The sequence below is a fragment of the Sarcophilus harrisii genome, chromosome 3 (genome assembly GCF_902635505.1).
Source record: "Sarcophilus harrisii chromosome 3, mSarHar1.11, whole genome shotgun sequence".
NCBI classification, from domain to species: domain Eukaryota; kingdom Metazoa; phylum Chordata; class Mammalia; order Dasyuromorphia; family Dasyuridae; genus Sarcophilus; species Sarcophilus harrisii.
Genome location: NC_045428.1, coordinates 361,274,945 through 361,291,320, shown reverse-complemented (window position 1 = coordinate 361,291,320; position 16,376 = coordinate 361,274,945). Strand labels below are relative to the sequence as shown.

The 16,376-nt window shown below is 37.1% G+C and overlaps 1 protein-coding gene across 3 annotated transcripts in view; it reads right to left on the bottom strand.

The window, feature by feature from the left end:
- GRIK4 (glutamate ionotropic receptor kainate type subunit 4) overlaps positions 1–16,376 on the bottom strand; it is a 670,650-nt gene that overhangs the window by 175,566 nt on the left and 478,708 nt on the right. For all 3 annotated transcript variants that reach the window (XM_031960162.1, XM_031960161.1, XM_031960163.1), the window contains one exon: positions 16,070–16,231. In XM_031960162.1, coding sequence (XP_031816022.1) covers positions 16,070–16,231 — 162 coding nt within the window. The remainder of the gene's footprint in view (positions 1–16,069; positions 16,232–16,376) is intronic.

Sequence of the window (16,376 nt, the reverse complement as noted above, 5' to 3'; positions counted from 1 at the left end):
TACATATTGGTGACTCTGGGGTAGCCAATTAGCTTGTCAATGCCCTGTATTATAAATTTGAAAGTACTGAATTGCAATAATAGAGAAAGTTCCTTATCATAGCTCCCTACCCTGATAAAATCATGGTCCAGATAAAATGATAGATGATTAAGTATTTAAAAAGCCACTCTACTCTGGTGGATTCAGATAAATTACCTGACTCTGAACACAGCCCTATTAGTTCCTTTCCCTTCCATATGCCCAGCTGGATGGAATAGGTCCATATGGAAGATAAGGTAGGGAGTAAGGGAAAGAGGGAAAGGGAGCAGGAATTCTGGCAGCTTTGCAGATCCATTAATTCTTCCAGAAAACTCAATTTGAATTTTGCTTTCATTGAGATTCCTTCTCCCTAAGGAGCCTCATGTGGGATGCTCACATTTGAAGTCCTATAGGCTTTCAGGCTAATCTTTCCAAAATTATTCTTATTTCCCACCACCAAGCTCCAGTCCTTTCTATCACACAATTCCACTTTGAATTAGCTTTTCTTGACTACTGATGTGTTATATACAAGGGGGTCAAATGTATAGAATTCAAAGAATATTTGACAATTTTCATTGAGATCCCTGACTAGGGAATTCTTAATGTAACCTTCCATTTCTGATATTTTATTTTCCGCAAAAAACAAGAAGGGGTGTTGATGGGTGAAAGTGTTCCCTAAAGTATGTGTCTTCTCTTTTACCTTGAAAAAAATCACTGAATGTAGAGACAGATGATCTGGGCTTGAATCTCACTTATACACATTACATATTGTGTGACCATAGGAAATTCACATAATCTCTCTTTTCTCATCTGGCAAAATGAAGGGGTTGTATGTCTCAGGCTCTAAATCTACAATCCTATGATCCTAGGACTGTCATTGGAATTGAGATTATCCTAAAACATTAATTAACCTTCACTTGTCTTCTTGGATTAGGCATCTAATGTAGTGATAATATTCTGTGACTTGGACATCTTTCTTCAGCCACTTGATTCTCTTCTCTAAGTTCCCAATTCTTCTCTAGGCTCTAGATACTTATCCTATGCCATTTAAACCCAGATGTTAAAAGATCCTTGAAATACTCAGATGGGGCTCAGGCAGGGCAAGGAGTTCTTTCCATTCTCCTCTGAAGACTAATAATCTCCTTTTTTTTTTTTTTTTTTTTTTTAAAGTCGTTTATTATTTTATTTTCTTCAGCTACATGCAAAACATTTTTAACTTTTGTTTTTGAAACTTTGAGTTCCAGATTTTCTCTCTTTCTCCCTCCCCATCTTCCTTCATTAAGAAGGCATATATGAAGTTACACAAAACATTTCTATTAAAGGAATATTGTAAAAGAGAGCATAGATTCTCCCTCCCCCAAAAAAACTCTCAAGAAAAATATTGTAAGAAAAGGTATGGGGGCTGCTAGGGGGTGCAGTGAATAGAGCACCAGCCCTGAAGTCAGGAGGACCTGAGTTCAAATCTAGTCTCAGACACTTAACACTTCTTAGCTTTGTGACCCTGGGCAAATCACTTAACTTCAGTTGCCTCCAGACAAAAAAAAGGTATGCTTCAATTTGTATTTAGACATATTCAGTTCTTTCTCTGGATATGGATAGCATTTTTCATCACAAGTCCTTCAGAGCAATGTTGGATCACTGTATTATTGAGAATAGTAAACCCATTCACAGCTGATTATCCCACAACACGCTATTACTTTGTCTTTTCACGGGAGCTGATAAAGGACTTTCCAGGTATTTCTGAGAGCATCCTGATCATCATTTCTTATAGAATAATGATATTCCTTCAAAATAACATATCACAATTTATTCAACCATTGCCCATTTGATAGACATCCTCTCAATTTCCAATTCTTTGCCCTGAGAAAAGAGCTACTATAAATATTTTTGTACACATTGATACTTTTCTTCTTTTTTTTCAAAATATCTTTTGGGATACATGTCTAGTAATGGTATCATTAGGTCAAAGGATATGCATGCTTTTATAGCCCTTTGGGCACAGGTTATATCTTTTGATCATTTGTCATTATCTACTTTTCAATTAATCCTCTCTGAATCTAATTCCCAGTCTTTTATTTATCTTCCCTTTGCCCAAACTCCTTTCCCCTCACCCAATTTCACCTTTGCTAGAAGAGTCTCTAATTTCTTTGCCTCATCAACTTTCCCCATCTACTTTCAAATCCCCATCCTGAAACATCCTTTTTGCTCTTTTAATTGCTTTCTCCCTCTGCTATTATTTACTAATTTAGCTCTGAAGAGCATTTGAGACTATAGTCAGGATGAAAGCAACTCTGTTAAACCACATCAAACTGTACATTTCTCAGTTCACACTCTGTATGAACTCTCTCTCTCTCTCTCTCTCTCTCTCTCTCTGTCTCTGTCTCTTACTGCCTCCCATCTCTGACTCTTTCCATCCCCTCTCCTCTTTCCTTTTATTTTTCCTCATTTTCCCTGTCTTTTTTGAGTTCTTTCTTTCTGTATCCTCATCTCATCTCTCTATTGTTTTTTTTTCTGGTATTGGGCTCTCTTCAAACTATAAAATTTTTCAGTTAGTTGAACCCTCTTTGAAAACCATATCTTCTCTTTTGTCACTGAAATATTAGTTGACCCGGAATTTCTGATTCTCAGATTTTTATATGTTCATTTCTGTTCTTCATTGTTATTTTCTTTTGATCTTTTTGGAAATTGTTAAGGGACATGAGAGATATTGTATAAATTAAGATTCATTGGTTGTGATTTGAGAGAAGTGTCTGAAATGAAGTCTTTTCCTGAAAGAGCAATGTTGGGCCCCTAATCCTCCATAGCTACTTTGCAGGCCAACTGAAATGCTAGCATTCTCTTAGGGCTGGGTGAAGCTTTAACCTCAAACTGCTGTCAATTGTAACTTTGCCCCCAAAGATAATACTAGGAGTGGAAGACCATTAAAATCTTGTGAAATAGACTTTACAATCTGGATTTTATTCAATGAAATAAACACTTAATTACAAACATCTGTTTTAGCCTAAATTCTAATTACTTAATCTAGCCATCTGTAATTTTAATGATTTTCCACAATTTTCTTTCTTTGCAACGTGATTAATGAGAATGACATGTGAACAAGTGGTTCTACTTCTCTAGTCAATCACAGAGCTCTTTTTCTCCTCTACTCCTACCATTTCCTTCTGAATGGAAAACCATGGAGTTTTTGCTTTTTGCCAGCAGCTGCCTGGAAGGTACAGCTGGTAGGTGACATGATGTGCAGAGCCAAGTTGTTTCTGTTGGGTTTTTTTTCATCTTAGCCATTAACTCTCCTGCCTCTTAGGAGATAGCTCCTATGTTTATATAGGGATCCACCTGCTACACTGTAAACTTGATGCCATGGAGATCAGGGGAGAGGGAAGGAGGAAAAGAGGGGAAAAGGGAGAGAGAAAATAAGAGAGAAGAGGAAGGAAAAAGAAAGGGAAAATAAAGAGAAGGGAATGATGGAGAAAGAGAAAATTTAAAAGGGAGTAAGGAATATAAAATAAGGGGAAGCTAAGGAGAGGGAAGGAGGGAAAAAAGGAAAAGAAGAAAGGAGGAAAGGGGAAAGAGAGGAAGGAAAGAATAAGGGAGAATGAAAGAAAGAAAAAGAATGAAAAAAGAAAAGGGAAAGAAAGAACAAAAAAGAGAGAAAAAGAGGAAAAAGAAAAGAGGAGAGGATAGATTAGGCAAGAGGAGAAGAAAAAGAGAGAGAGACAGAGAGGGAAATAAAAAAGAAAAGGAAAGAAAGAAATGTGAAAAAGGAAAAAATGGAGAGAAAAAAGAGGAGAGGAGGAGAGAAGCATAGAAAAGAGGTGGGGAGGGGGAGAACTCCAAACAAGGGGATGCTTTCTCTTCTGAAGGCAGAGTAGAGGAAGGCAATTCAAGGTTGTTTCCCCACTGGGGCTGTGCTTCCATCTTTCTTTGTGCTCTTTAGCAGCACTGTCACATAAAAGGGCCACGCTGTTTGCATGGGGAATTCCAGAAACAACAAGGCAGGTGGGGAGACGTGCTGCTCTTCAGTAAGGTCATTGCCATAGCAAGAGGCTCAGAGAGGCGTGTGGCTGTTGTCATTGTTGCTGCTGCTGTTTCATCTTCTTACTTTCCCAAGGCACTTTCCCCTCCCCCTCCTTCCCAAGAAGGGATATAGTGATGTGAAAGGACCCTTGGATATGGGATACAGGAGATTGCAATTCTAGTCCAGGCTCTGTCACTGATTTGTCATGTGAACTTCGATATATCACTTAATCTCATCTCAATGCCCTCAATTTAAAATAGGAGGCATAACTCATATCCTTTCCCATTTCATAAAGATTTTATAGGAATAAAAGTTCCAAGGGAAAATACACTGAGGAATTTTTAACTTCTCTGGGATTCAGTTTCCTCATCTGAGGTCGCCTTTTCAATTGTATAATTCTAAATATGTGTGTAGAATGAAATGACTTGGATACTTTTTGGTCTTGCAGATAATACACCCAACATTTTACATAGGTAATCAAGCTCTAAAATTTTCACAGTCTCTTAGGCAAAATATTTGATTAGCATCCATTCTCCAATCAAGAAAATCAAGGAAACTTATTGAATGCCAATGAGAATCAATGGCAGATCTAGCATTAGATGCTTGACTCAGTCTCCCTTCCTTCAATAGTCCATTGAATGAAATAGAAAAATTCTCTATCAATATTGAGACAGTTCTGAGATTTCCTACTATTCTTTTATACCACAACCAATTCAATCCTTGAGTCTGAAATTAGAATACAGAATGATCACAGAATGATGACATCTTTTCTTAGCTCTTTTTGAATGCTTATGGTTGGCAGGAAATTCTCAAATAAATTGTTTATTTAAAAATAGTTAGCAGGCTTGGAGAAAACATAGCCTCCTATTCTTCTACTTCTTTTATTCAGATGAAATTTGTTATTTACAATTACTGGGACCTTGGTTATGTGACCCAGTCCATCTTTGCCCTTTAGCTTCAATTGTCTCCCAAGCTTGAAACTACATTCTAACAATTCATTATTCCACTAGCCACTACTCTAGAATTCCCTCTAACTTTCTACCACCCCTCATCTACAATTCCTCATCAATTAATGTATTCCACTACAACAAATACACCAAAAAAATCAGAGCTTCGTAGGAGAAGGCACTTCAGAAGTTATGTAGTCCAATCCATTGATAGGATAATGTTCATACTCATAATCCCCCACCTCTGCAAAGGAGGAAATACCTTCTAATATTGCTTCACTGCTTGAATTGAATTTTGGTTGTTGCTATCCTGGTTTTGCTTATTTCATTATGCATTGGTTATATAAAACTTCGCATGTTTCTTTGTATTCACATATTCATTGCTTCTCATAGATGTGATAATATGTATATAGCAATTTGGAAACCTGCAAGCACTATAAAGGACCATAGATCTAGAATTAAAAGGGAATCTGAGGCAACTTTCCTTCAGCCCTTGCATTTTACACATAAGGAAACTGAGACTTGGGTAGATTAAATGCCTTACCCAAGGTAATACTATCAATAAACTCAGAGATGGGATACAAATATTAGCTAGTATCATTATTGGTCTTTGCTTCTGATCCCAGGCAGCTACTAAACATCACTGGAGGAAATCATGAAATTTTTACCCACTATAAATTCATGGTGCATAACTAAGCCGAGCTCTGATTGATGCTTAACATTCTTTCTATTATTGACTCTCCATTATTACCCACAGAAAGTGTTCCAAATCTCTATCTCTCTGTTGCCATGTCTCTACTGAACTCCTAGTTCTCAAATTTATATCAAATGACAAACTCCTATTTCATTGAGAAGATTGAGGTCATTTGAAAGAAGAGCTGATCATCTTCTCCTTTCTCTTCCTTTAAAATGTCACAGCAAAGTTACTTTACTTTTCTGCAGTCACAAAATAAAAGACAATGCTAGTCATGATTAAAACAAATCCTTCTTTTTCAGCCCTAATCCCATCCCTTCAATCCTCTAGCAATCATACCCCTTTTCTGATGTTTTTCCAACATCTCCCTTATCGTTGGCTCTTTCTTGTTTCCTATTTGCCAGTGGCTCTTCATATGTCATCCCCCTTTATCACAGTATGCCCTCCAGCCAAACTGGACTATTCTCCCTTCTCTGAACACCTGCAACATCCCAACAATAATTTTCCCCAATGTCTGAAAGGTGTTTCCTTAATCTTTTTACCTGTTGAATTCCTTTCCCTTAATTAAAGCCTAAGTCAAATGCTACCATTTTCATGGGCTTCTCCCAGTTACCAATATCCTTTTCCCCCAAGTGTAACAGAGAAATTTCTTTTATACACTTTATGGGCTTTATTTTGTATTTCAATGATCTGCATTTAGGTCATATCCTTCTAATAGACTGAAAGCTCCATGAGAAGAAAAAAGTGTCTCTCTGCTAAGGTCTAGCATAGTATTCTGCACATAATAAGCATTTAGCTAAGGTTTTGAAAATGAATTGAAATCCATCTATGCCTAAAGGAAACCAGGATTGTGCTTTTCTACCTCAGCATCTTTACTCATAGCATTCTCCTAACTTTCAATTCCCTTTCCTATCTTCTCTACTTATGGGAATATCCAGATCAGATGACTCCCATTCTAAGATGCCTTCTTTGACTATTCCAGCCCACAGGGGCCCAGAAGGTTCAATCTACGCTCCTGTGATGTCAGTGAATACTCGTCTCTCTATAACTCTTTCAGCATCTAGTTGGGACTGCTTTGATTGTAATATGTACGTTTTATAGAATTACAGAGCAAAGGAATATTAGGTCTGCAAGGGATCTCAGTGACCGTCTTGTTCAAACCTCTCATTTTACTTTTGCAACTAGACCCTAAGCCTCCTAGGGAGTGTCTTATGTCTTTTTATTTATACCCTACAGCACTGTACTTAGTAGAGAGACTTTGTACATACTAGATATTCCACAGTAATCTTTTGGTTGATTGGCAGATATGCAACCAGAACAGGTCTGATCAATACCACAGGATTAGTTAGGACAAGTGTAGTAGTCATGGCCACTACAACCAGGAAACCACTACCTGTTGCCTTGTGTCTGTCAAAAGTAGTGCATACATAAAATAATTGAATATTCCTAAATTGCCTATTTAAGATCTAGGAACTGGGAAAGTAGGGACATTCAGTGAAAAGGCAGCCTGAATCATCAGGCCATAGATTTAGGCTGGAAGGTACAAGCTAGAGTCCAGTTCTCATCTTTTTTTTTTTTTTTTTTTTTTTGTTGTTGTTGTTGTTGTAGTCCCTTTTTTTTAAATTAAAGAATTTTATTTACAAAGCATATGCATGGGTGATTTTTCCAACACTGACCCTTGCATAACTTTTTCTTAAAATAACTTTTTATTGACAGAACCCATGCCAGGGTAATTTTTTACATTATCCCTTGCACTCACTTCTGTTCCGATTTTTCCCCTCCCCCAGATGGCAAGCAGTCCTATACATGTTAAATAAGTTACAGTAGATCTTGGATACAATATATGTGTGCAGAACCGAACAGTTCTCTTGTTGCTCAGGGAGAATTGGATTTAGAAGGTATAAATAACCCGGGAAGAAGAACAAAAATGCAAGCAGTTTACATTCATTTCCTAGTGTTCTTTCTTTGGGTGTAGCTGCTTCTGTCCATCCTTGATCAATTGAAACTAAGTTAGATCTTCTCTTTGTTGAAGAAATCCACTTCCATCAGAATGCATCCTCATACAGTATCGTTGTTGAGGTATATAATGATCTCCTGGTCCTGCTCATTTCACTCAGCATCAGTTCATGTAAGTCTCTCCAGGTCTCTCTGTATTCATCCTGCTAGTCATTTCTTACAGAACAATAATATTCTGTAACATTCATATACCACAATTTACCCAACCATTCTCCAATTGATGGCCATCCATTCATTTTCCAGCTTCTAGCCACTACAAACAGGGCTGCCACAAACATTTTGGCACATACAGGTCCCTTTCCCTTCTTTAGTATCTCTTTGGGGTATAAGCCCAGTAGGAACACTGCTGGATCAAAAGGTATGCACAGTTTGATAACTTTTTGAGCATAGTTCCAAATTGCTCTCCAGAATTGCTGGATGTGTTCACAACTCCACCAACAATGTATCAGTGTCCCTGTTTCCCCACATCCCCTCCAACATTCCGCGTTATCTTTCCCAGTCATTCTAGCCAATATGACAGGTGTGTAGTGGTATCTCAGAGTTGTCTTAATTTGCATTTCTCTGATCAATAGTGATTTGGAACACTCATATGAGTGGTAATAGTTTCAATTTCATCATCTGACAGTTCTCATCTTTAAAGAAGATGAGAACAAATGTGCAAAAATGTTTGTATCAGCCTTTTTTGTAAAGGCAAGGAACTGGAAATTGAGTGGAAGCCCATCAGTTGGGGAATGGCTGAATAAGTTATATGATATGAATGTAATGGAATATTATTGTCCTCTAAGAAATGACAAGGAGGATGATTTCAGAAAAGCCTGGGAAGACTTATATCACCTGATGCTAAGTGAAGTGAGTAGAATCAAGAGAACATTGTACATAGTAACAACGAGATTAAGTGATGATCAACTGTGATGGATATGGCTCTTTTCAACAATGCATTCACCTGTCAGATTGGCTAAGATGACAGGAAAAAATAATGATGAATATTGGAGAGGATGTGGGAAAAGTGGGACACTGATGCATTGTTGGTGGAATTGTGAATGAATCCAACCATTCTGGAGAGCAATGTGGAACTATGCCCCAAAAGTTATTAAACTGTGCATACCCTTTGATCCAGCAGTGCTGCTACTGGGCTTATATTCCAAAGAGATACTAAAGAAGGGAAAGGGACCTATGTGTGCCAAAATGTTTGTGGCAGCCCTCTTTGTAGTGGCCAGAAACTGGAAAATGAATGGATGCCCATCAATTGGAGAATGGTTGGGTTCATTGTGGTAGATGAATGTTATGGAATATTATTGTTCTGTAAGAAATGACCAGCAGGATGAATACAGAGAGGCGTGGAGAGACATACGTGAACTGATGCTAAGTGAAATGAGCAGAACCACGAAATCATGATATACCTCAATAACGATACTGTATGAAGATGTATTCTGATGGAAGTGGATTTCTTCGACAAAGAGATCTTACTCGGTTTCAATTGATCATTGATGGGCAGAAGCAGCTATGCCCAAAGAAAGAACACTGGGAAATGAATGTAAACTGTTTGCATTTTTGTTTTTCTTCCTGGGTTACTTTTAATTTCTGAATCCAACTCTTCCTGTGCAACAAGAGAACTGTTTGGTTCTGCACACATATATTGTATCTAGGAAATACTGTGACATATTTAACATGTATAGGACTGCTTGCCATCTGGGGGAGGGGGTGGAGGGAGGGAGGGGAAAATTCAGAACAGAAGTGAATGCAAGGGATAATGTTGTAAAAAATTACCCAGGCAAGGGTTATGTCAATAAAAAAGTTATAATTATTTTTTAAAAAATAAAAAAAAAACAATGCAGTAATTTAAGGACATTCTAATAGATTTGTGATGGAAAGAACCATCCACATCCAGAGAAAGAACTATGGAGACTAAATGTGGATCAAAGCATAATATTTTTTACCTTTTTTGGTTGTGATTGTTTGTTTTTTTCCTTTCTCATGTGTTTTTTCCCTTTTTGACCTGATTTTTTTTGGTACAGCATGACCAAAGAAATATAGAAATATGTTTAGAAAACTTGAACATTTTTATCCTATGTTGGATTGTTTACTGTCTCAGGGAGAGGGAGGGAAAGAGAGGGAAAAATTTTGGAACACAAGGTTTTGCAGGGGTGAATGTTGAAAACTATTTTTGCATATATTTGGAAAAAATAAAATACTATTTAAAAAGAAAAGGAGACCTACTGTGAGAAAGATTTCTCAAAGTTATATAGCTAATAAGTATCAGCTACCTTTTGAACCCAGGACTTCCCAATGCCAGGTATCCCTCTTTAACCACTGTGCCCCAGTACAGAATCAAGGATCTGGAAAAAATTGGGATATGACTTTGCTAAACTACATTTGAAAGATGATACAGAACAGGAATCAGGAATAAGGCAAATGTTATTTTGATTTCCCCAAAAGGAAAAGATTAGAGTCTCTAAACTATGGACCAGTGAATTTAGTTTTGATTTCTAAAAAAATTTGAGCAGTCATTATTAAAAAGATGGTTAGTGAATATCTTTAAAAGGAAATGGTAATCACAGTTAAATCAGTGTGGTTTAATCAAATATAGGTTATGCCAGACTAACCTTACTTCCTTTTTTGGCAGAATTACTAAATTTCTAAGTCAGAGTAATAAGGTTGATATAATTTACCAAGATTTTAGTTAAAGTATTCTAATAAAGCCTTTCATGTTATTCTTGCAGAAAAGATGGAAAGATGTGGGCTGCCTAATAGTACAATTAGATGAATTCAGAACTGGTTGAATGGCTGGGCTCAAAGAATAGTTGTTAATAGTTTGATGTCAGCCTTGCAAGAGGTCTATAGGAAAATGCTCTAGAGCTCTGTCCTAGATCCTGGGCTGCTTAACATTTTATACTTTAGATAAAGGCATAAAAATCATCTTTATCATATTTTTGGTGACTCAAAGCTAGAGGACATTGGATGCTGTATCATCCAAAGAGATATCAACAGGTGAGAACAGTAGGCTAAATCTAAATAGTGTGGTATTCAATAGGAATGAATATAAAATCCTATATTTGGCCTTGAAAACTCATTGTCACAAGTATAATAGCTAGTGGAAAATATGCATAGGTAGCTTTTTGTTTGAAAAAAAAGATTAAGGGATTTTGGTATGTGGCAAGCCCTATATGAGCCTACAGTGTGATATAGCAGTCCAAAAAACCTAATATAAACTTGGCTGCAATTAGAGAAGGACAACTTTCAGAAATAAGGAAGTGGGCATCTTCTCACGTCCTGTTCTGTTCAAAACACACCTGGGATGTTCTGTTCCATTTTAGAGACATTGTTTAGAAAGCCATTGATAAGGTGGAGAGCATGAAGATGGGGGCAACTAAGATGATGTTGAGGTTATGACGTATAGGGATCCATTGAAGGAAATGGGTATATTTAATCCCTCAGGGGCCACAAAATTGCTGATTTCAAGTGTTTGAAGAACTGTCTTGTGAGAGATGAACTAGACTTGTTTGGTGTGACCCCAGAAGACTGGGGTCAGTATCAAAAGTGAGAGTAGCAAAGAAGCAACTTTAAGCTTATGTCAGTAAAAACTTTTTTAAAAATAGCTTTTTATTTTTAAAATATATGCAAAGATGATTTTCAGCATTCACCTATGCAAAACATTGTGTCCAAAATTTTCTCCCTCCATTTCCCCCATCTTCTCCCCTAGAAGCGAAAAATCCAGTATGTTAAACCTGTGCAATTCTTCTATACATATTTCCTCATTTATCATGCTGTTCAAGAAATATCAAATCAAACATGAAAAAAATGAGAAAGGAAACAAAAAGCAAGCAAACAACAACAAAATAAGTGAAAATACTATGTTGTGCTCCACATTCAGCCCTCATAGTCCTCTCTCTTGAGTGCAGATAGCTCTTTCCATCACAAATCTATTGGAATTGGCATGAATTATCTCACTGTTGAAAAAAGCCACATCCATCAGAGTTGATCATCACATAATCTTATTGTTGCTATGCACAATATCTTTTTCATTCTAGTCACTTCACTTATCATTAGTTCATGTAAATCTTTCCAGGACTTTCTAAAATCACCTTGTTTATCATTTCTTATGGAAAAATAATGTTCCATAATATTCATATACCAAATTTATTTAGCTATTCCCCAACTGATGGAAACTCAGTTTCCAGTTCTTGCCATTACAAAAATGCTACCAATATTTTTGCACATACAGGGTCCCTTTCCCTTTTTTTAATGATCTCTTTGGGATACAAGCCCAAAGAGCTTGATCAAAGCTGGATCAAAGGTTATGCACAGTTTGATAGCCCTTTGGGCATAGTTCCAAATTGTTCTCCAGAATGGTTGAATCAGTTTGCAATTCCACCAACGATGTACTAGTGTCCCAGTTTTCCCACATCCCTTCCAATGTTTATCCTTATCTTTTTCTGTCATTTTAGCCAATCTGAGAGGGATGTAATGGTACATCAGAGTTGTCTTAATTTGTATTTCTCTAATCAATAGTGATCTAGACCAGTTTTTCAGATGACTAGAAATCGTTTTAATTTCTTCATCTGAAAATTGTCTGTTTATATCCTTTGACTATTTATTAATTGGAGAATGGCTTGTATTCTTATAAATCTGAATCAATTCTCTCTATATTTTTAAAATGTGGCCTTTATCAGAACTCTTGGATGTAAATTCCCCTCCCCCAAGTTTTCTGCTTCCCTTCAAATCTTGGCAGCATTGGTTTTGTTTGTACAAAAACGTTTAAATTTGATATTGTCAAAATTATCCATTTTGCATTTCATAATGTTCTCTAGTTCTTCTTTGGCCATAAATTCCTCAGCAAAAAGTTTTTAATAGTTGGAGCTTGGTGTTGCAGTAACTAGAGTGATGAATCTGAAGTCATGTCCACTAATCTTCCTGAGTTCACATCTGGCCTCAAATATTTATTAACTGTATGACTTGGAGAAGTCACTTACCCCTGTTTGCCTCAGTTTGTTCTTCTGTAAAAAGATCTGGAGAAGAAAATAGCAAATCACTCCAGTATCTTTGCCAAAGAAAACCTCAGTTGGGATCATGAAGAATCACATATGACTGAAAACCTGACATCTACTTGTCTATTCTTTATGCTACCTATGCTTAATCTTACCAAAGATGATTACACCACTCAGCTTGGTCAGTGGTTCTGCTGTCTTTATTTCTTGGGCCTTTCCTCCCCTTCCTGTTCTTTTAGTCAATAACTATGAAGGATAGGCCAGCTATGTGGCACAGTGGATAGAGCACCAGCCCTGAAATCGGGAGGACCTGAGTTCAAATCTGGTCTCAGACACTTATCACTTCCTAGCTGTGTGACCCTGGGCAAGTCACTTAACCCCAATTGCCTCAGGAAAGAAAAAAAAAACTATGAAGGACATCTTCCAACAAAAAATATTCTCTCCAAGAAAGAGATAATTTACCTATCAGATCTTTGGAGAAGGTAGGAATTTATGACCAAATAACTAGAGAATATTATGAAAGACAATTTTGATTACATTACATTAAATTAAATATTTTTTAAAAATAGCTTTTTATTTTCAAAATATATGCAAAGATGATTTTTAGTATTCATATATGCAAAACATTGTGTCCAAATTTTTCTTCCTCCATTCCTCCCATCCTCTCCCCTAGAAGCAAATGATCCAATATATGTTAAACTTGTGCAAATCTTCTATTTGGAATCCTCTATTTGGAAATTTATAAGAATATGAGCCATTCTCCAATTGATAAATGATCAAAGGATATAAACAATTTTCAGATGAAGAAATTAAAACCATGTCTAGCGATATGAGAAAGTGCTCTAAATCACTATTGATTAGAGAAATGCAAATTAAAATATCTGTGAGATACCACCTCATACTTCTCAGATTGGCTAAGATGCCAGGAAAAGATAATCATAAATGTTGAAGGGGATGTAGAAAAACTGGGACACTTTGTTGGTGGAGTTGTGAAATGATCCATCTGGAGAACAATATAGAACTATGCTGAAAGGTGCCATCAAACTATGCATTCATATCTTTTGATGCATCAGTATCTCTACAGGGGCTATATCTCAAAGAGATCATAAGGGAGGGAAAAAGACCCACATGTGGAAAAATGTTTGTAGCAGCTCTTTTTGTGGTAGAAAGAATTGGAAAATAGATGCCTGTTAATTGGGGAACAGCTAAATAAGTTATAGTACATGAAGATAATGGAATATTATTGTTCCATAAAAATGATGAACAAGCTGATTTTAGAGAGGCTTGGAAAAATTTTCATGAACTGATGCTGAGAGAAACAAGCAGGACCAGGAATACATTGTACTCAATAATAGCAAGAATGCATAATGATCAGCTATGAAAGACTTGGTTCTTTCCGGTGGTTCAGAAATCTCAAGAAATCCCAATAGAATTTGGACAGAAAATATCTGCATCCAGAAAAAGATCTATGGGTATTGAATGTAAATCAATACATGTATGTTCATTTCTTTTTTTTCCTCTCCTACAGTTTTGCCCCTTTGCTCTGATTTTTCTCTCCCAACATGATTCATAAAGGAATGTGTAGTAAAAATAGATAAATTTTAAAAATATTCTCTCTAGCCCATCCTCCTTAATCAAGCCCTCTTAATCTCACTTCTTACAATAACTCTGATAGAACCAGAACAAAGAATAGTAACTATACTGAGTACCAAATTCTATCTGACCCTGTGCCTGGCCAGTAGCATAGACCCAGAGGTAAACTTAAATCTCCTTCCTGAAGGAGCTTGTTATTCATGACACAGATATTGGGATCAGAAGACATTCACCTCCATGTGAATGTCCACAAAAGAACAGGATGGGGGGTTGCTGGAAGGTACGGTGGATAATGTACCAGCCCTGAAGTCAGGAAAACTTGAATTCAAATATGACCCCACAGACTTAACCCTTAAGATTCCAGGCAAGTCATTTAACCCCAATTGCTTCACAAAAAAATAGAATAGCGGGGATAAGGGCATGTAAGAAAGAGGGAAAGTGCATAGCAGGGAAGAAGTTCTGGAAGTCACAGATTGTGTAGATGGAGCCTTGGTATAATGGAAAGCTATCTGACCCAGAAGTCAGGAGCCTTCAATTCTAGGCATGGCCCTACCATTAACTAGCTTGTGTGACATTCTCCTTTGGAAAGACATTCTCCTTCTCTGTTCCTCACTTTACTAATCTATAAAATTCAGGAGTTGTACTATATTGTCTCTAAATTCTCTTCTATATCCAATCTTCTATGATTCTGAGCTAGGGTATGAGAATGCAAAGTGATCTCTAAACTTCTAATGTAATCATCTGGTTTTGAGCTCTAGGCAGGGGAGTGCTAATAAGTATTTAACAACCTGTTTTCTGGGGGCAGAAATGTATTAAGACACTCTTTTACATTTTATATGCATTATTACCATTTTCACTGTCACTTTCTAAAGCCTGTGCAATCAGTGATACAATAAATCAATCCTTCATTTGTAGCATCTGCTGGATTTCCAAGGTGTAAATGCTCACGCTGAAAATTTAACAATCAGCTAGTTCAAGCTGGCTTAAACTTGTCTTTAGGGGAATTCCCAAGTATTTCTGGATGACAGGATAAGAGTCTCAAATAGTGACGCTAATCCCTCATCAATTCTACCCTCACAGCTGTTTCCTTGTCTGTTCCTACTGTTCTCTAGCTCTAGGTTCCTCAAATTATCGTTCCATGGCATGTTCATATATGCATCTATTTGTAGGGTTAGAGGTGGAAGGATGAGTCTGGAGGATAGAATTCCTAAGTCACTAACAATGCTAATGAAGATAGGGAAGAGAAACAGGTACAGAGCTTTAGACTGTATAATAAGGATTCATAGTCAGACAAATTGGGTTCTAGTTTGAGCTCTGCTATTTAATTAAGGCAAAGTCATTTGTCCTCTGTGCCTCGGTTATCCCATCTGTAAAATAGGATGATAATGTCTACATCAGCTACTTCACTGGAGAGTAGTGAGGAAAGTAGCTTATGAATTCTAAGATTCTCTAAAAATAAGAATAGGGATCATGCATTCAGGCGCAGTGGAAGCTCAAGGATCTCGGAGCTCAGGGGATCAGTTTGGACAGATTAAACAACTTGTTCTTTAGACATATGTTAAAATATGCTTTGATTTTGAAAGGTTTATGGAAGGAACAAGACTTGATGAGTGTTAAGAGAGGCCCTGAAGCTCTTAGATGGCAGCAGTCTTGGTAGCTGGGTAGAAATTAGTGGAATTGGAGCTTTGAGAAAACTCCAGCTTTCTGGGACACACTTGGGAACTCAGCATAATTTAGAAGTACATTGCCCACAAAGATGCCCCTTGATTGAGCTCTCTAGCAAGAATGTCACTATACTTACTGCAGGCCCAGTGAAGGGCACGTGGTCACAATTCTCCTGCCATGACTGGTTGAGGCTTTGTACAAACTCTTGGAAGAAAGCATGGGATTGATTGAAAATAGAAAATCCCAGGATGTTGACTCGATCATCCAGGAGGCTGTCCATTCGCTGGAGAGAGAACTCCTGGAATGCATAGGCAATTAGAAAGAAAAAGCAGAGTTAGAAGGTAAAGGAAACATAACTTCCCCAGAGACTTCTGAAGACTGTGCAAAGGACAGCACAATAGTTGAAGAGTAGGTGTTTCTTGCACCTTGCAACTCCTTATCAT